The 21,466-nt window shown below is 37.4% G+C and overlaps 1 protein-coding gene across 6 annotated transcripts in view; it reads right to left on the reverse strand.

Moving 5' to 3' along the window:
- Positions 1-21,140, reverse strand: part of LAMA2 (laminin subunit alpha 2) — a 370,092-nt gene extending 348,952 nt beyond the window's left edge. For all 6 annotated transcript variants that reach the window (XM_062632338.1, XM_062632337.1, XM_062632336.1 and 3 more), the window contains exon 1: positions 21,020-21,140. In XM_062632338.1, the coding sequence (XP_062488322.1) occupies positions 21,020-21,107 (88 nt within the window). In that variant the 5' untranslated portion in view covers positions 21,108-21,140. The remainder of the gene's footprint in view (positions 1-21,019) is intronic.
- Positions 21,141-21,466: the final 326 nt, after the last annotated feature.

Genomic DNA, 21,466 nt, shown 5'->3' on the forward strand with positions numbered 1-21,466 from the left:
GCGCCTTCTATGGGGTTGATGAACATAATAAAAAATAGGGCTTAAAATCTCTAATTTGTTAGTCTAGAAGATTCTAATGCCACTTTTATTACACATTACCAGTAATTCTCCGACTACTTGGCACTAACAAAAATAGCTCAAGACAAAAAATTAAGCTTCAATACACTTTCTATTTTAATTTAGTTTATTTTTTATATATAAAACATCCCACTAGTCTCTGAATACAGTGCTTACTAGATAAATTATACTTAAGTACTACAGACTATATATAGATTAACATATAATTGTATAAATCTATGTTTATGTATATACACATATATGTAAAAAATAATGTGTTTGCATAAAACACTACAACTCTTAACACAATATATTGGACACTGAATCCACTGCCAGGAAGACTCCCTGTGTATGCATCATGTTACAAATTAACATGCCTAGTTTAAGCCAGAACTGCCATATATCACAACTACAGCCTAGGTATTTTCTGTATAGGAATACCACTGAGCTTACCTGCAGAGAAATACACTTTATCTGCACTTTCACAGCATGTCTGCACTTATCACCACTCAAATATAGGTGGGAAGGAGAGTTATCTGTACTCTATTGACTTGTTGACTTTGTCAAATGCACCTTTACTTCAGTGTAGTTCAACTAGAATGTTCAATACACTACTGACTGCAACTGCAGTCATTCTGTGCTTCCAAAAAGGCAGTTTATGTAACATCACAGGTAGGAGAACATTCTTCCTGACAAAGTCTAGCCATTATAACCTAGATGACTATGTGAGTTTTAAAGCCTGAATATTCTTTACTTTATGAATATATATGTCTTTGCAGAGGCCACAGCCAAACAGTTATCTCGCTTTCTTAATCCCACAAGGATTAAGGAGTTGAGTATCTTATATTTTAAAAAGAGCTTTTGAGGGTACCTTAGACACAAACAAAATACATGGGACAAACTGGATAGCACATACAGCAACAGCACCCAAAGGGAAAATAATTACACATACTCGCTACTTAAATGCCTAGACAGATCTACAGCATGCACTAAAGGTAACTTCTGTCCATAAAAGACCTGGATCATAATTCATAAGCCTTTAAGAAGATTTCTAAATTCATGTTCCTGAAGTTTTTACTTCTCCCACAAACTACACTCATTCATCTCTTTAAAGATCTTGCCACCCCTACAAGCCTGCCTCCCCAGCCGGCAAGTCATTTCTCATGTTTTCCTGAACAGAGTCCTGTACCAAGGAAAGGTGGCTATTAGCAGATCACAAATATCACTTCGTAAGTATTTACTGAGGTTTCAAACAATTTATACTGTTACAATCTTCAGAAACTTAAAACTTTTCCTGTGTCTTTTGATGAGATATATATATTACTAAGATACCTTATTTTAATATCTAAAGGAAGACCTGTGCACCCAAAAAAGCTCTTCAGTTTTTCCCTAAGTAAACTTGTTGGCCTAATTAATGATCTCATCCCTTCCTATAAGTCTCATATTGCTCATCCATAAGTATGAGACTGATGTACAACAGTATCAAAGGCTTGGACCAAACTGCTTTGCCTTTGGATATGGGGAACTTCCGAACTACAAAGGACATTCATTTAAATGGATGTGGAATAATGAATTGAATCATAATTCAAGTTTCCAAAAGTTCCAGGATTGCTAGTATAGATTTATCAAACTTCTCAATTACTTTTAGACCTAAAGCTGGAGGCTGATTTCTTAAGGCAAGATCTCTGTCTGACCTGCACAGGACCAATTATAGATTAATAATCTTGAGATGTTAGAGTATAGGATTAAGATTTCTGCTAGCTATATTTGTTTAGGTTGTATTTTTAATTAAGACTGAGCAACAAAATTTTATAACTCTATTAAGCTCTGACCAATGATTTTATTTGAACTGTTACATTAAAGGATCTGTCCTTGGCTGACAAGCATCAATGCAAGACACAAGAAAGAAGAGGAAACCAATGTCAAAGGGTGGGGGAAGGCAGTGACATTGAGAGAAAGACAAAAAGAAGGCAAGAGAAGGTGAGAGAAGGAAGCTCTGTCCTTGTAAACAGGCATAGAAATGCACCTGAAGTACTGATCTCCCAGTATATAGTCAAATTTTGCCTTTGAGGGTCTTGGTAACATAGGTGACCAAAACTGTTCCTGTCAAGAGACCACATGATGTTCAGAAGTGCAAGCTTCATGGGGAAAAAAAAAAAAAACAAAAACAAACAAACCACAAAACCAAAAAACCAAAACACACAACCAAAAAAAAAAAAAAAAAAAAAACCAAAAAAACCAAACCACCATACAACCCACATTCAGAGCTGCACAACTTACTTTCTCTTTGTTCCCTATTGCTACTGCCATTCAAAGAGGATCTTAAACCTGAATGACAGCATATTGACAAAAAGGTGTGGCCAATATCTGACAGAGTTCTGCAGAATAGAAAGCTTGAAATCAGACCCTTAGCTACAGCGATTTGCCTCATACCATCAACTGGACAAATCTTCCCTAATTCACTACCTAATCTGCAAAAAAAGACATCACAACCTCCTAATTCCTTCTACAGTCTCGTATGTTTCACACCGTCTAGTTTTCTAGGAATGAAATATCTGTCCAAGTGATCATTCTGGGCTTAAAGTAAATTTTAGGTTTTCTACCTCATTTTTGAACATATAATATAGGATTTATATACCAAATAATTTTCAAGTTAGTTTCAGATAATAGAAGAGTGGAGAAAAGCACCATTAAGAAAAGAAGAAAATTACAGCAATACAAAAAGAGGCAAACAGCATTCGCTTTACATATTTTAGTATAAGAAAATAAGTTGCAAGAGCAAAATGTAGATAGCTTTTAGGAAATTAAAACACAAGTCAAAGGATTAAAGATAAAATCCTCTTGAGTTCGTGACTCCCAACACAAGCACACCACACAGAATGCCTTTGTGAGTTATCTTCTTCATGCCAAACAACAAAACACCATTAGTGGAGCAGTGCTTGAAGGACTCAAGACTATTACTGTTGCATCCAAGCTTCAACCTTTCTCTGCAACGGAAAACCATGCCTGCTTCACAATCCTGAACCTAACTAAATCTATACATATGTTAAGGCTTTTCTCATTCAAGAGAAGAAACCACATCAGAAGGTCAGATCCAGAAATTCAGTTTGCCTCCAAATTCTTGAAGCAGCACCCAAGCTCTTTGGAGTTCAATTACTAAAAGTTGTCCACAAATGCTCATTATGCCCACTAAAACCTAGATTATCTTTTTTTAAATAACCTTTACTGTGGCTCTTTCACCCAAATAATACTATTTTAAAAAAAAAAACTAATAAACAGCTTTATTAAAAAAAAAAAAAAGTATTTGGAGTGCATCTAACCTCAATGACATTACTTAAAAATTTTCATAGAATCCTCTGCTCATCAGGTGACTTATGTTTCACATGCTGCAGCAATGTTAAGGAAAGGCTCCACAAACCCTGCCTCTCCCAGTTCATAAGTCGTTCTCAAATCTCTACACGCTGGAAATTTAAGCATATGGAAAACGCATTAAATTGTGCTAACCCACTGGCCACCTGGACCAAAAAAACCCTCTGCAGTGGCCATGATCTCAACATTGACTTCTAGGTCATGCATAACTGCAATTCATGTACTCAAAAGGATAAGCAGACTTTCGAGTAACAGTTGTTTGTCATGTCTGATGCTATTGAGGCAAAGAATCTTCTGTTGGCTCAGCTTTCGACAAAAAGAACAAGAATATCTCAAAGGAGAACAGCTACATTCTATTTTGTCTATTGAAGTTCAATGACAAGATAGCCAAGTTCCTGTCAAATAAAACTACATAAATCTAGTGAGGTAGTGAACATGAACCACACCTATTCTCTGAAAGTAATGGAGATCACAGCTGGAAAGTAATGGAGATTCACAAGACTCAGGTTTTGTCATACTACACAAATGCAATCTATTTTTTTTGCCTTTTTGTACATAACATTTCCATTTAGGTCTGCAAAAATTCTAACCATATCCTGTGTCCTTGGAGATCTGAGAAAACAACTGAACCCCTTCCCACTTCTCCTCAGAAAGTTTCATGACACATGTAGTAACCTACCCCTTGTTAAAAATCACAGAGTCTTTACAAAGAGTCAATTAGATTTTAACAACCCTTCCTGCGCCCCCCCCCAAAAAAAAAAAAAAAAAATTAAGAGAAGATTCACTGGGGGAGGAGGGGAAAAAACAAATATGGGAATAGCCATGAAAAGTTGTCTACTGGTGATGTGTTCTAGCCGAGTTGGTTGATGGCCCATTTCTTCCAAATTTGAATGCCTGAAGGCTGGTCTAAGTAACAATAGAGAAAATCGCAATGAATTTTAAACAGCATTTCTTGGCATTTGGTACTAACTTTGCTTAATAAATACAGAAGCAAAGTTCCATATACAATACTGATTTCTTGAGCTCATTTATTTTTCTGAAAGATAAAAATTAAGGTAGTTTAAAAAAAAAATTAATCTATAAACTTCTCACAGCAAAGCTTGAAAGCCTTCTCTTTCTGCCACTCTGAGTTCTAGGAATGTGCACTCCATAGTGCATGGAGTATTTTGCAGACGTCAATTTTTTGATATGCACACAGATTTGTCTGCATTATCTAAACCAGATGAAATTAAATCATTACAGGTTGAAAACTATAATTTTGACACTGGTCCACTATAAGAAGAACAAGGGTTTCCCATTCTTGTCTCCCCTTGGGTTTACATATTCACAATCACACTTATTTCCCAAATTCAACCTGCATGCATTTCACAATGAGAGCCAGAAATATGCTTCCCCTCCTTTCATAATAGCAATCTTCAACTAGTATCACTGAACCGTAACTGCAAGTAATATTTTACTGACGCCATTTCTTTACAGAAAAGCAGAGCTATAAAGCAAATTAAAACCATGTCTCTATAACCCTCAGTGAATATAGCTGTGTAATCAAGTGGCGACAGAAGACATTGGTAGTTGGTTTCTATTAGCAGTGTTTTACACTGACAACTTTAGTTCTGTCTTGTTCTATGCCATCTAGACTTTTGTTTGCCTCCAGTACCTATAGTACAATATAGACAAAATATGGCCACCTTATAGTATTCAAAAATTACAACACTAAAGAAAAAAAAGTCAAGATTTGAGCTTTAAAAAGTAGTTCTCAGATTCTGGCTTGTTTTAGTTCTGGTTATTTCAACTGAAGTCTTTTCAATACTGCAAGTATCGCTCACTGTCTAAGACTTTAGTTACTGTTACCTTTATCAAGTGATACACGATTTGTGAATTTTGTCATTCTTTCACATCTAATAAGGCTTCAGAAATACATTGCCAAAACAAACATAAAAGCTTCAGAACAGAGAATTTACCCATATTTTCCCAAAAGGATTTAAATCCATGTTTTCTACCTCCTAGGACACTGGCCCAAATTAAAAACTAGCTGACAGAAGAGGGAGGGTGTAGGTATTTTTGCTTTTCTTACTCAACCTGTTCTCCTGTAAATTGTTAAGTATTCTTTTGTTCTCTGAACCAAAGTAATGCATGATTTTTCACCTATGGAGACCAGCCTACTCCAGTCTTTCAACATGAGAGGCATATTACAACTTCACCAACATTTTTTCTCATTGGTATTCTTTCTTTGACCTTGTATCTATACAGTATTGGTCTCAATTACTAACTATGTAATCATTACTCACTTGTATTAATTCTTTCCTCATGACCTGATTTTTTTTTTTCTAATACTATCAGGGTACCAGACAAGAAAGTAAAGTGCCTAAATTGGGGGCAGCTGATCTCTCTCTTTAGATAAGAGCAAGTCACCTTCAGAAGATCAATCAGAGAACCTCAGACTTGTACTCTGAAGTGCTGTATGAAACAAAATAACTGTATTAATGATTGATAGAATATCTCCCTAATCAAGCCACATGCCTAATGCTAACTGGTATCAATATTTCCCACAGCACTTTATGTCTCTGTGGCTTGGGTTTCTGTAATAGCCTTCTTTTTTTGGTTATGCTTCTGAAATGTCTTATTGAGTTGTTAAAAAAATACAATGTTAAGACTCTTCTTGCATAAAAGAGAGCAACATCCCTCTCAAAACTTTCTTATTTACAAATATGAAAATCCTTAAGTGAAATGGGGGGCTACTGTGTAATTCTACATATTTTAGAGCAGAAAGACACCAAAATTCTCTCAATGTAATAATGAAATGTTGATTTTGCAATTCACATATAAACTTCAGATGGAAATGTGCACAGCCAGAAAAAAAGGAAGAAAAGGGACCAGATCTTGGTATTTTTAGTCACAAATTCTACTCAGCAACAAGACACAACAAAGTAATTGTATTTGTTCATATGTTTAATTCTACAGATGATGTAATGTATTGTACATAATTTCAAGTAAATGGGAAAAGAAACAAAACCAGAACAATACTTTGACGAAGCCAAATCGCAGCAATTTCATCATCACAGTGAAAAGTTTAAATGCCATTTAAGAAACATGAAAGCAGTTACCCTGAAGATGCTGCTCTGAGTTAAGAGTATTTCTGCACTTAAATGTAGCATAAAATAATATTTAACTGCACTTGAACTAAACATTCATATAAACCAAAATTGCTTATCATTTGGAAATGAGTATACATACAAAACTGAATACAATAATGATTTTCCTTTTGTGATACAGAACAGTTAATCATGGATTAAAGGACAAATAGGGATAACAGAGAGCATCCATTTATTACAGAGGTTGATTTTGGATGCAAGCTTGTTTTATCTGGCATATCAGCAATACTACAGGAAACCACACTAAGATCAGAATGCATAAGGTTGAGAGATTCACAACATTATCAGATTTCCCATGTGGCATGCTGTTGCTCTGGGTTGTAAGACCGGAACAAAATCCAGATGCAAATCTAGGACATTATTTTTTAACCTTTATTTTAATTTATAACTCCCTGCTTATGTTGTTCAAATACCAAGTTTGCAAGAGTTTGTTAGCAAAGACAAAAAACTACACTGTGACCTGACTTAGAAGGCCACTAAACTTTTACTTGTTTTTCTAGGGTCTGACTCTGCAAACACAAAGCATTCCACTAATAGCAATAACTGGATATTTTTCAAAGATCCCATACTGAACATGCAAGCATTAGTAGAATAAGAACATTGAAAGCATAGCAGTCTTAAGTAAAGGACAGTCTTTAACTACATAGCGCTTTCTACAGGCAGCTTCACCACAGTCTCTACAACACTGAGGACTGTCTTCATACAGGTATCACAGTTTAAGAACAGATACTTGCCATGTTGCTATTTTTCTAGTCAACTGATACATGTGGGCAATCAATACCCATATTCACAAATACTATTATAACAGGATATATTTTGAATATACAAACCTATAAATGATGGCATGCATTGCTTAAAAATACAACAGCCATAAGAGTTTCCCACAATATTGTGTTGGAATATTGTTATCTGGGAAGAAAACCTGACCCTGAGTCTCTCTCTGGGTCAGTATGATTCAAGCAGATCAATTACAGATTTTAAAGAAAACAAATAATCCCACATCAAACATATCAAATAGTGGAACTCAACAACAGACCATCCCTTATCAGAGAGTACCCGTTTTCAGAAATGTGGCTACTTTTCACAAGTACATTCTGGACAACAACTGCATTCCTTTGCAACATTAACTGTGACTTTTTCTGAGGAAGACAGAAGATGGCGCACAAATGGATGCTCTTGTCAGACAACAATATATTTCCAAGAGAAAACTACTTCTGTTTCTACTGAAATAATCCCATTGAACCTTTTTTACCAGACTAAGGACTGAATCATGAAAAAATTAAGGTGTGTGCACCTCATCTCCTTTCAGGTTTTGTATAAAGTAACTGTCAGATCCAAGGATAAGCTCTTCAGTGAGCAGAAGTCATGAAGCTACTAAGTTGAATAATGTTAACAGAATAATAAAATTAATTCAGTATTCCATTATACATCCACTATATCAAATGCACTTATTTAAATAGCAATGTACAAGCTTCACTTATGAATGTGGAAAGAACAGTTTAGCTTGCCTTTCAAGTACACATCTGTTCTACACAGATACAAGTAATTTCCATTAAGTGGAAGTTATGCAGAGAAATTCCATAGAGAAACTGGATGGATAAAGAACACTACTGGAATAAAAAAGGCTTCTTACAGGGTGAGAAATATGACCCGTTTCTAGTCTAGAATGTTCTTAAAAATACTGTTTCAAAAAGCAAAGTACATCAGAATAGCTACAATCCCCGTAATTGTTTCTCCTTACATTAAAGCAGTCTACGTTGCCACAGCTATGGAATGTCTAGCAGCCAATCTGTCTGTTTTAAACTGCATGGTCTCTATCTCAAGCCTATATCCATAGTCAAATGTAAAAAATTCAGATTCACTCAAAATTGTTCCCCAATACTGAAAGTCCTAGATAACTAATTCAGGTGTAATTTTAATGTAGCTTAGTAACATGCAGTAATTCTAAACATATATGTTACATCTGAAGTAGAATGACACACACTGTGATGAAAGGCTTGATGACTAAGGGGAGATCAGTGACAAGTGCTCTTCTTCAGGGCTCAGTACTGGAGCCATATTGGTGGTGTTTAACATCTTTGTCAGTGGCACAGAGAGTGGAATTGAGTGCACCCGCTGCACCAAGTCTGCTGATGTCACCAAGCTGTGTGGTGTGGTCTACATGCTGGAGGGAAGAGAGAACATCCAGGGGGACCTGGGACCACATGAGCCTCATGATGTTCCACAAGGTCAAGTGCAAAGCGGGTGGGGGTTACACCTGGGTTGGGGCAATCCCCAGCACATCTACAGGCCAGGCAGAGAATGGATTAAGAGCAGTCCTGAGTGGAAAAGAGGTGCTGGTTGATGAGAAGCCCAACGTGACCCAGCAATGTGTGTGTACAGCCCAGAAAGCCAACTGTATGCTGGGCTGCATCAAAAGAGGCATGAGCAAGTCAAGGGAAGCGATTCTCTTCCTCTACTCCTTCCTTGTTAGACCCTTCCTCGAGTGCTCTGTTCAGCTTTGGGGCCCTCAGCACAGGAAAGACATGAACCTGTTGGAACAAGTCCAGAGGAGGGCTACAAAACAGCTGATAAGCTGAAGCACCACCTACGAAGACAGGCTGAGAGAGCTGAGCTTGTTCAGCTTGGAGAAAAGAATGTTTTGGGGAGACCCTATAGCAGCTTCCAGTGCCTAAAGGGGGGGCTACAAGAAAGCTGGAGAGGTACTTTTGACAAGAGCAGGTAGTGATAAGACAAGGTAGGGTGGTTTTAAACTGAAAGAGGGTAGATTCAGATATTAGGAAGAAATTCATTACTATGTGGGTAGTGAGACACTGCACAGGTTGCCCAGAGAAGCTGTGGTTGCCGCATTCCTGGCAGTTTTCAAGGCCAGGTCAGATGGGACTTTGAGCAACCTGGTGTAGTAAGGTGTCCCTGCCCATGGCAGGGGTTTGAAACTAAGATGATCTTTAAGATCCCTTCCAATCCAAACCATTCTATGATTCTTTGAAACCAAAGTCCTCCATTGTATAGCACGGCACACTGGAGACAAAAAATTTAGTTAAGAATATGGAGGAAGATTTTAGTAAAATATAACATTTGCTAGCAATAACTAGAGTTAAAAGTTAATATTAAAATTTAAGAGTTTATTTTACAACTAACGTGCAAGGATATTCAGGAAGAAAATGGCTTGTATGTTTACCAATTTGGAACAATGAATTAAAAAACTAGTAAATTATTCAAACAAAATACACTAATTTCTTTCATGGTAATTATATTTCCTAGTGGAAACTAAGGCTGAAAAGCATCATATCTTAAAATCTCTTTAGGTTCAGTAAGCCTAAATACACTGTTACACATTAAATCTACCTTAAAATCTAAAAAATTATGCCAGATATACTAAGCTTTCCCTACTAAAAATTAATCTAAATTACTCTAGAAGCCTCTAAAACCTTGAGCTAACTTCTTAAGACACTTGATCCAATAAAGGCCGAATTCCTTGCTGAAGTTTCTTTGTACTGTTAAATATTACAGTAATTATTTCTACATAAAGAATTATCAACCTATTTGAAATTACCACTAGCCAAGTATTTCATAAAACATACATACCCATAAGTGCACATGTCAGAGTGATGAATGTTCATGAAACAGAAGAGTGGAATTCTAGAAGTACCATCTGATGACATGACAGTTAATATTTTGATCCTCACACATGTAGAGCAGCTGCTTCTTCAGCCTAGCTGATACAGCGAAAACATCATCTTGGACACAGAAAAGTTTAATTCCTAACAGAAGGGATTACTGTGGATCCACCCAAGTCATTTTAAAGACCTTCCCCTTGCATGCAACTGATTTCCACAATTAGTTTATCTTAAAAGCTAATTGGTTTTGTTCACTGTTTAGGTACCACTATAAAGTCAAGGGAGCTGATACAAAGATAGAAACAAACCTCATTTAAACAGGAAGCAGCACTAAATGCTTCTCAATAGTTCTACATAGTCACTCACTCCCTAGTTTTCAACTATAGCTAATGGGTCTGTTTAACTATTCATTCTGATACCTCTGTGACTCCCCGGTTCCTCTTGCTCTTCCAGTCATTGTAAAAATAAAATGCTTACACACACATGTTCAGCTGAACATTAAGACAGAACAAGATGTTCTGGGTTGTACGCTCCCTTTATAAGCACTGGGAATTAAATTCCTGTCATGAAGAAGGCAGTAAGAATTTCACTGTAACTTCAAACAAACCTAACTTTCACTCTGAGGGGGCTTGAAACAAATAGGTATTTTACTCAGATATTTCTACTAACAGCCGTAAAGGAAAGCCAGATAGCAAATGAGACAAAATTATTTCCTTGGACTCTCTGTGGAACTGGTTTAGCAGGGAATATACACGTTCTGTTTCATTTCTAGAAAATAATTGTACAGGAACTGTCATACTATAGACAGATGCTACATTTTTAAACTATTTCCAGAAGTGATTTAAATGCCTGCTGTGCAGAATCTAATGGCTTTTTAACATAAAAGTCAATAATTACTCAAGTTTATGAAACAGATTGAGCAGAGTAATTTCATCTCATTCTAGATTGTCTTAACAATGTTGATTCACTTTGAAACTAAATGTTATATTGCAGAGGTACTTAGATCCATTAATGGATTAATTCACCAACAGATTTTCAGTTAACTGGAAATATTTATTTTCATACCATGCAGCCAAAATTCCCTTTAATTCCTAAATCAACTCAGTTCCAAGGGAAGAGTCTAAACCAGTGACCTTCACACAGCAAGTTCAAAGTCATACCTGGGCAGTATAAAAGCTCCTACAGGCACATCTGGCCCTGGGGATTTGTCAAGTAATCTTTAGGCACACACTACTCAGCTGCTCAGCTTCTTTTAAACAAAACTAATAGCCCATGCAACAGTTAGGGAAAAAAAAAAACCCTTGTCAGAACAGCAACACAGTAAAGACTGCTATTAACAGAGGAAGAGAGGTAGTAGTTAAAGTCCATATTATGCATATTATAGTAGGGATTGTTTGCACTTTGCAACAACTTATATCAAAACTGTTTAAGCCTTACTTTTCCTAAATCATTCCCTATGCAGTGGAATTTTCTGTGCTGATTCCTCATGTTTCCAGGCATAAGTCTTATGAAAATATTTACAGAATATTTAAAGCTAGGATGAAGAAAAAGTGAGACGAGAGATTCTTGTATGAGAAATGTGCAACCCATTTGTTTCACAAATGCACAGAAATGAGCTAGAAGATTAAAAGCACTATCTATTTTCACTACAACAGATTTCACCATTTTGAAGCAGATTGCCTACAAATTATCCCATGTGCCACAGAGTCAGAGAGAGTTATATGAAAAGTGATGGTCTATAAACCTGCAGTTTCTGAGGACTCTCAGCAGCTTACAGTTATGTATATATATTGGATTTTTAATAACCAAGACATAAGAAACTGGCTGCACCCTATTTTAGCAAATTTTCTCACATTAACTGAAGAGGCTCTGCAGATCACTACTATTATTACAAGAAATTACTGAATAGCTTCCAATATAACTAATGGTTATGTTTATAAATTTAATTTAAGACTAATTCTTCCATCCCAGCCCGGCATATACCTTGGCAAAACCTTTGTGAATTCTATAAATGGAGTTCTTTCCTTTTTAATCCATGATAGAAGGGCCCTAAGATATTCAGGAATATTCTAAAATGCTCTTCTGAAAACCTAGTAACACTATAATAAGTCCTTATTGATACGTCTAACACAAATTTTGGAAAGCTTATCCATATAATATACAAAAGACACCCTGGCTCTTGCAATCACATCAATATGTACGTGTGTATTTACAAATTCTATCTCATGTCTACAACTGTGTTAAGTTCTAAAACTATAGTTACAAGTTCACTATGCAAGGCCTTTTTAACTATTAGCATCACATTTGCCAGCTTCCATTTCCCCTCTAATGAGGCTGTTCATAAACCTGTTCAACAGTTATATGTCATTACTTTATCAGCACTTTCACACCTAGTTCATTACATCCTTCCATAAATCTCAGATTCTCTATTCTACTAGAGCTGCTGAGCTGATACCAATCATCAGCCTTAACCAATCTGTATCTAAGCCGATTCCATGAAAACATATTCATGCCAACAACAAATCCTAAACCCAGAGCTGCTAACTTAATAAACCAGTTTCCATCCCTCCGTATCTGCTTTATGCATCAAAATCCTGAGAGCATTACCTGTGTCCTCTATAATGCTAAACACAATCAGAAATTACTCTGTATCTTTCATTAGTTTGCTCATTACCAGTATTTTTCTCTTGAACTACTTTATACATGTGATCCAGCATCACGTCACCTTCTGTATATATGGCACTTCTACTTTAATCCTAAGGAATACAAAATCCTGGAATATATAACCAAGGCTTAATATCAGCAAAGGTTAATTCCTGAAGCAAAAGGCTTTGTTTATTAGCAAACATCTTACAGAATATTTAACTATTTTAATTTTCAATCTGAGATATAAATAACCTTCTTTCCCAGACTTTTCCCCTCAAAAAGTACCGTATGTTCCCCAAGCAATGGTTCTATGACAAAAAAAAACAAATAACAACAACAAAAAAGAACCCCACAAAAACCACCACACAACAGATTTTGCATAGATAATGAAAAATTGGAAAACACTGTGCAAAGTATTATAAGCACAGTTTTACTCTATCCAAAGTAACACACCAAGCCAAGCGCTGATCTCTCTCTTACTAGTGGCATACATGTGATTTTACTATTTTGAGTTATAATGTGGGACTTAAGATGAAACACAACAGGTGGAAGCAAGAAGCAGACCATTAAAACAAACATTTGCATAAGAACCTATCATCACCTCTAAATCACAGAAGTTTTATACAGATCTTTTGGGACAAACAGATATTTCAAGTAGGAGCAAAGTACTGCACAAACAGCCACAGATGTGTTAGTATCATGAAGACCCAATACATTAGAACACAGCTGCATCCCTTTAGGTATTATCATCTAAGTAGGACAGACAGAAGTGAAATAATGAGAGTAATAATATTGACAAAAGGCTAAGGTGTATCTCCAATTAACAGACAAATGACCCATTGTAACAACTTGAGTTCCACTTTATTCTTCTGGGATAGTGTCTTGTTTCCCCAAGAACCAACTCAAGCTCTTGATGATGATCATGATGATTGTTGTTTTTCCCATCACTTTTCTACACCACAAAAAGTTCTTTCACCCATTAAACTATGAGCTTCAAAGTCAGTTTTAAATAACTCCTACCAATATGACAAACAAGCTCAGTGCATGCTCCTCTCTAGTTAACAAGCTATGAAGTTGATATAGCATTTATTAATTTTGCTGCCAAGTGACTGCCTTATTCTCCATGTCAAAGATGCAGCTGGGGGAGGAAACTGAAGCTGCATGCATAATCAACGATTATAGGGTATGCACGTAAAAGCTTTCCACCTACTCTGAATTTAGAAAATATTTGCCATATTTACTATATAAGCATAACAAAAGCGACTGGGAGGAATAAGCACACTTACACAGACCCTAAACCCACACAACACACAACCTTCATACAATGGAGCTAATTTAGAAGGCTTTGCCCAGGTGTAGAAAGACACTATGCTTAAGAGAAGAATTCAGTGTGTATATTTCAAATATATTTTTCAATTAACAATTCCTCCAAAATCAAAAGTCAATGAGAAATGAACTCTGGTTTAGGCCAAGTACTGTGTATGGCAATTCTTACATTCACAATTGGGTTTTTTTCCCCAGTTGTCATAAAAAGTGACTAAAAAGTTATCCATAGGGATGAAATGGTATCAAGATTTATTTTTTTTTCCAGGTAATATTAACAAGTTCAGTATTGTCAACAATGGCTTAAGGTTAAACACATGAAGCGTACTTCTAATGCTCTGCAAACATATTTTTGTTGACGCTACAAAAAAATGCATGCACAATTCAGACAACTAAATTAGATAGGCAACTGCATCACACTCAAATCAGCAATATAGGATTTGCACAAACATACACATTCTATTCCTGGTGGTTTCAAATACCAAATTCAAAATCCCTCTGTGTTATATTTTGTATGTTACTTTGCATTATCTGAAAGATGTGCATTTCTTCTTGTTTCATAGATTTCTCTGGCTTTCAATTCCAGATTACTCATATTCTCTACCATTGCAGCAATTACGGCTTAGAAGACATGCAAAATAGTTATAATTGCACCCAGTATCTCATCACACATATTCAGAAACCCAATAATATGTATAAATAATGCTATTTACTTTTAACAGCAACAACTAAAACACTGGTGTGTTATCAGCATTGTTCTAAGACTAAGGCCAAAACACAACACTGCACCAGCTAGTAGGAACTACTAATACTATTAGCAACTGATTGTTGCTAAATCAGGACACTTCTCCCTTACTCTTTTTCAGCAACAAAAGTATAGCAGTAGCTCTGCATTCTCAATGTGGGATATACTCCAGGAAAGTTAATATATAATGTTTTTCCCTATAATACAGATTACCTAGGTATTTCTGCGGAACGCGACTATAGGCTCCTGAGCATTTAGTACAGATGAACACATAGCTATATTCAGCATCTTCAAACAAAACCTAGAGGTAGCCTTAGTGCAAGTAGCATCTAAAACTCTCAGGGTTCATTGCTGAAGCTAGTGTATATGAAAAAAAAAAAAACATATTAAATCCCAAAGCAACCCTCACTGGAATTGTGCAGAAAAGCAGTGCTTCTAATTTCTTTTTTCTTTTTCTTGCACCTCTAAGCTCCTGATTGTCAATCCCCAGCTTTGCTCCATTTTCCTACAGCAGTGGGAAATACACAGTATGCTTAGAGGCATTTTGCTTTCTAACTGACCTCAAAGACTGCCCCCACTCATTGGGGTTAGTGAAGAAGACAAGATACAGTCATTTGCCATTAAAAAATTTGATATAGATATAAATTTATTTTTAAATCCTATTTTATTCACTTTTTAGAATTTTTTTTATTCCATCCTAAATTATGTCAGTAGTAGATACACGTCAGTTGGGACAGAATGAGGCGTGGCAATGGTATTTGGATAATCTACTCTGCAGCAATGTTCATTATTCTTCCTGAGGTTTCACAAGAGTTCCCTGGCATAATACTGCTACAGCTGCTTTACAGTCAAATGTTATTACAAGGTCTAATTCAAAGACAATGTCTGCAAGAAGAATCTGGCAGGGAGCAGAGTCCTAAGAAAATCCTTGTGATGCTAAGGTGTAACTAATGGAAACTGAACTGCTAAAAACACTGAGGGTAGTAACAGCTATTTGTTTTGAGTTTTGCAGGAATCCCGAGAAATCTTCTTTATTTCTCAGAACAAAAGTCACACAAACTCAAGTTCATTTTTTCTGGAAATCCTATCATTTTTCCTAATCAAAATAAATAAATTAATATATGGTGGAGGGGGGGAACAAATGTCTGATCTCTACCTTATCTATGGTACGGAAGTGGTCCAAAGTGATTGCCATTTTTTTCAGTACCTCTCTTATCTACATTTTCAGACTGAAGAGAACACCAAAACTGTGGAAAAGCAGGAATTAGAATCAGCTATCGACTACAGTAGCTGCTACAAGAGGATAAAGAACACATAGTCATCAGCAGGAGCCAGCTCTAGCTTTACTGGCAAATGCCAAGGAATTCCCTTTCCTGTTTCAAATACATGGATGGAGTCAATATAAAGTTCAGCAAAAATAATGTATTTGTCTGTATTTTCCATCTATAAGCAAGATTTGGCCTGTATTATTAGCGTGGCCTGAGTTGTGTGAGACAAATGAGCTCTCAAGATAGTCTAGACAGAACTCTCACTCAGGAAAAAAAAAAAAAAAAAAAGTCCAGTAATTATTTAAGAAAGAATTTGGAAAAGGAGACAATCAGGTACGCATACTGGTTCACATTTGCGTGTATTTGTGTCCTATCTTCATTCCTGACCTACAAATACAAGGAATCCAGACTTGGGGAGATGGAAAAAAAAAAAAGCAGCCAAAAAACCAAAGCAACCCAAACTGCACCAGGAATTCATGCTGCCTCTTATTCCAAAATACTGTCAGTCTAAGTAGTTGGATAAGAAATTAGAACATGTGTGGGTGGATTCCTTCCTCCAGCCTGAATTAATTAAAAATGATATTTTGCTGCATTATTTAAAGCGGATTTTTAGAACAGGTTAAAAAAAAACACTGCTCTGACTTTAGTGAAGCCTAATAAGAAAAAAAAACTGTAGGAGGAAAAATTAATAATACAGGATTTAAACATAAAGTGCATTTTGTGGTTTTATTTGTTGCTTGGACAAATGCACACATTCCTGCACAAGACCTACCTCACTCAGTTTGGCTGTGGATATTACTAGTTAAAACATGCACACAAGCACCACATAAATTCATGTCTCCAGTCAGTCTCAGCAATTCTACTTATTTGCAATATCTTAGGTTGGCCCTTAAGTACTGTGTTTTCCTTTATCACATCCTAAACGTGAAACATGCATCAATACCCTCTGCTTTCACTTTCTCAACCAGATGTTAAACTGTAAGAAAATAATATGGACAACAACTCTGAAGTAAGAGGTTATGAGGGATCACAACATATTATTGAGTAGCATCTCCCAGAATTTTGGGGCTAGTTCACCTTAAGCAAACAAGGCTTGTTACCTGCTATAAAATCCTGAAATTATATTAAAAACCTCCTTTTTTAACATATATATATACAGAATTTTACACACTGTAAGACACTTATGCCTGCGCTTCACAACTCTCCTTTGTATTCTCCTTCACATTTTTGAAGCCAGAGCCCTAAAGATGTTGACTAACCAGACTGAACGGATTAGATAATGGCTAAATTCTACCTTTCCTCTCACAGAATAGGAAGTGCTTTCTCCCAAAAAGCCACTGATTTTCAGTGATTGTCGTAAAGATTTCTACAGAATTTTCAAAATTAGCTGATACTGCACAACAGCTTCAAAAAATTTATTTAGGTGACAACAAGCTGATAAACGGAGAAAATACCTAAGCCTTATTCTCTCAGGAAAGTAGGATGCAAATTCACAAACATTATTCTTTTCAGTACCAACTAAAACATTACAAGCACCATTCCTCAAATAAAAGCAGTAGAATGTTTTAGTTAAATGCCATCAACCATGATGGAAATGCTCTCTATATCAAGATTACAGCCGGGGGTGGTCACTTTTGAAGACTGACCTTACTCCAAAAAGGTCCCTAAAAAGAAATAGGAGACTTTACTTTTGCTTTACCAGATGACATTAACATCATCATTAACAGCGTCAGCCTTTTTGTCTCCAGAAACAGAGAACCCAAGTTCAAACAACATTCTTCAATCTTCATATGTGAAATATAATAATTGTGCCCCATTATCCATCTCCCTTGACTTTTCAGAGTACAGTGTACAATATATACACATGTATGTATGTGGGAAGGAATCTTACAACTCCTCATTTCTGTGAGATAATATATGAAAGAACAGTTTTGAACTAAATTCTGAAAACCCATTTAAAGAACCTACACAAATTTAAAAATACTGACCAACCTGCCACCAGTCCAACTGTCACCAGTCCTGTTCTGTTAACACTAGGCTGACACTCATCCCAATCTCTCTTTCAAGTGAGAAATTTCACTTTGACTTTATAAGTATCCTATATACATCACCTCTTGGATTCAACTTACACTTCCGATTTGTGAGATGCTAAGAAGCACCTGCCCTTCATAAGTTATCTCCACTGATGCCAGCAGCTGACACCACAGATCAAGTTACTGTGCAGGGTATGTTCCTCAGCCCTGCCCCTTCCATTTCACCTTTTACAGATACATAGCTTCAGTTCTCTCCCACGATAGATACTTAGACCTCTTAATAAAAGGTTGAATTATTCAAGGCTAAAAACAAGGGGTTTATTCCTTTCTAAACTACTATTGTTTTAGCTCTCTCAAATTCCATAGGAAAAAGGACAGAGCAAGGTTCAACATTCAAAAGGAACAGTATATAACACTTTAGTGAATTTGCTTTAACCACAAGTTATGCATACCTTTAAGAAACACAGTTATAGAATGCACATGCCTTTCTGGTTCTGATTCTTCCATTTTATGAGAAACTCTACATGGCTACTTAGTGTTCAAACAACAGAAGAACAAAGAACAAATGTGTAGCTGAAGAAAAAAAAAAAAAAAAATTGAGCTTAAAATTAACTCCAGGCTTCTGACGACTGTAAATCTCCTACCAACTTGAAAAAAAAAAAAAAACAAAAAAACCTTTAAAAACACCACACACAAAAACCCACCAACACAGAATTACAGACTGTTCTCATCTTTGAGGTGCAAAATGTTCTCGAACTGTTCTGTTCTAAAAAACAACATGGGAATTCATTGTGATGCCTCAAATACTGTTTTTCCAAGCATTGCAGCTCTGTTACATAATCTTCTCCCCAGACATCCAACTGGTGCTAACAATTAGAGAGCAATATTTACTAGCCTACGTTATGGTTATTACCAAATCACTATTAAGTGGAAAAACACAAGCTGTAAATCTAAAGGTATAGACCATGGGTCTAGTCACATTCTTGTCTGTCACATGTTAAAAATCCCCCAAGACTTCAGCAAAGTCAGACTTCTCAAACTTTTTTCATTAGACAGGAGATCATTACTTCTATGGCTGGGCAACACACTGATATCTACATAGTACTAGCACCTCCTAGCAGCTGTTAAGAGATCTTAGAAATTTAGAAAACAGTAAATGGCTTAAAAATTTGGCAGGCCAGCACTTGAATTCAACTGTGAGGTTTAGAAGGTCGAATCATCACATTATTAACATTTAATTAAAAGTCCTAGTGCTCCTCACTGAATTACAAGAACTTGGTTATAACATAACACCAATGATGCAACAGATGAATGCCCAAGACACCCACTTGTCATTTAAAAGGAAAATTATGATCAGATCCCTTTACTGCAGAGGTTAAAAAAAAACAAGAAACTGCATAAAGAAAAGTACATTTTCATAAAGGGGCTCCACATGTGTGTGTGAGAGAATTACAAGAAATGCCAAATCAGTATTTTTCTAGCTGAACAAATTAATTAGCTCGCAGAAGAAAAAAAATGCAGGAGGAAAATGCATGATGTACGAAGTCTTAAATGCTCTACTTTTAAAATCTCAGTCTTCAATGTTTACCAACAAGTCATCATCTAAACACAGTCTAATTCTGCATGAGTTTTTGTCTACACAGATACTTCAACTGTAGTTTATCCTCACACAGCAAAATTAGTATTAAGGAGGGAGCTGCTTGGGACATTTTTTTCATAAAATGACAATGCATCGTGTTCTCAAAAAATCAAGCCTAAACCCTAAAAATTCCTAATCCAAAAGTGTTTAGTCTATAGTGTGACAAGGTCAAATAGAAGCTAACTGTTATTCCAGTGGCTTTAATTAGTTTTATTTTAAAACACCCATGGTGTCTCCTTACTAAATTCTTCTTAGCAAGGCTAAAAATGTAAAGAGCAACAAATGCAGGCACCAGAAGGAGTACTGTGAGCTGAAGGGCTTTCAAGCATTTCCTAGGACAGCTAATAAAGTTTATTTCTCCCATATCCACACATCACCCTTTTTTATCCTTCCACATAATACTGAAAAAGCAAGCAAACAAACCAACCCCACTTAGTGCCAACACACCTAAAGACTGTACATTGTGTATTACATTGACTACTCGTGCAAGATACAATTAACTCTGTTCCTATTCCAGTTGGGGTTAGTTTTTAACACGGGAAAAAAAAAGCTGTGTTGCTGCATCAGTGCATCAAGGTTGCTACCTTAAGTAACAACAGCCAGAGCTGCTCGCATTTGTTTCAGCAGCCTGCTACCTAGCTTCCTCTAAGACGGGCACAGCACTGAGAGGGGTTGTCAGCGTATCAGCCCATAAAGACTATGTGACGTTTGTCCGGACCAGGACATGTCCAGTCGTCCCTAAACGATAATCAAGTATGCTCTGCTGCCCCGTATTCAGTCACAATGCAGCTCATCTGCCATGCTCTGAACCGTGACTTTGTCTCTTCATAAAAGCGAGAGACAGTTAACGAGGAGAACGGGAGACAAAGGCATAAGGAGATAGGAGGGGACGCACAGACCGGCTCGCCGATAGGCACCCCGCAGGCAGCAGTGCCCGGGGTCGGCTCCGGCGCCGCAGAAGCCCTCATCGGCCCGGCCCATGTACCGGCAGCACTCCCTCGCTGAGTCCTGAAGAGACTAGGGGCTGCTTGTCACGCTCGGTCCCTGTCCCCCTCAACCCTCCCGACACCACAAGGGCTCCCGAGCCGGTTGCGAGGTCGCCTTCCCCCTTAACGTGCTCCGCAGCCCCGGCCGGGGCAAGTGAGGCACAGGCTCCCCGCTCCCCTCTACCTCTTTGCGGCGACGGCGGAGGCGGCGACTGGCCCCGGCTGCCGAGCGCCACCAGAAGCAAGAGGAGCGGCAAACTTTTCCATGTCATGGCCGCAGAGCAGCCAAGCTGCAGCCTCGTCCCGTCCCGTCCCGTCCCGTCCCGTCCCAGGCCAGCCAGCGATTGAGAGAGCCTCCGCCGGCCGGGAAAAAAGACCCCGGTGTTCCGGGCAGGGAGCAGGACACACCCCTACACCCCGCCCCCTGCTCTCAGCTCCGCCGGGCCGTGTCCCCAAAGTCAGGCTAGGAAAGAGGGGTGTGTGGTTCCACAGGGGAGCCGAGCCCGGAGATACGGCCGAGGGCAGGAGCGGAGAGAGGCTGCCGGCGGCTCCCCGCAGCACTCCCTCACCGCGGCCAAAGCCCGCTTTTCGGCATTACGAAGCCCCACTCGACGAGAGCGGCACGTGCCCG

The sequence above is a fragment of the Pezoporus occidentalis genome, unplaced genomic scaffold (genome assembly GCF_034315485.1).
Source record: "Pezoporus occidentalis ecotype Australia unplaced genomic scaffold, CSIRO_AGI_Poc_V1 ctg39, whole genome shotgun sequence".
NCBI classification, from domain to species: Eukaryota; Metazoa; Chordata; class Aves; order Psittaciformes; family Psittacidae; genus Pezoporus; species Pezoporus occidentalis.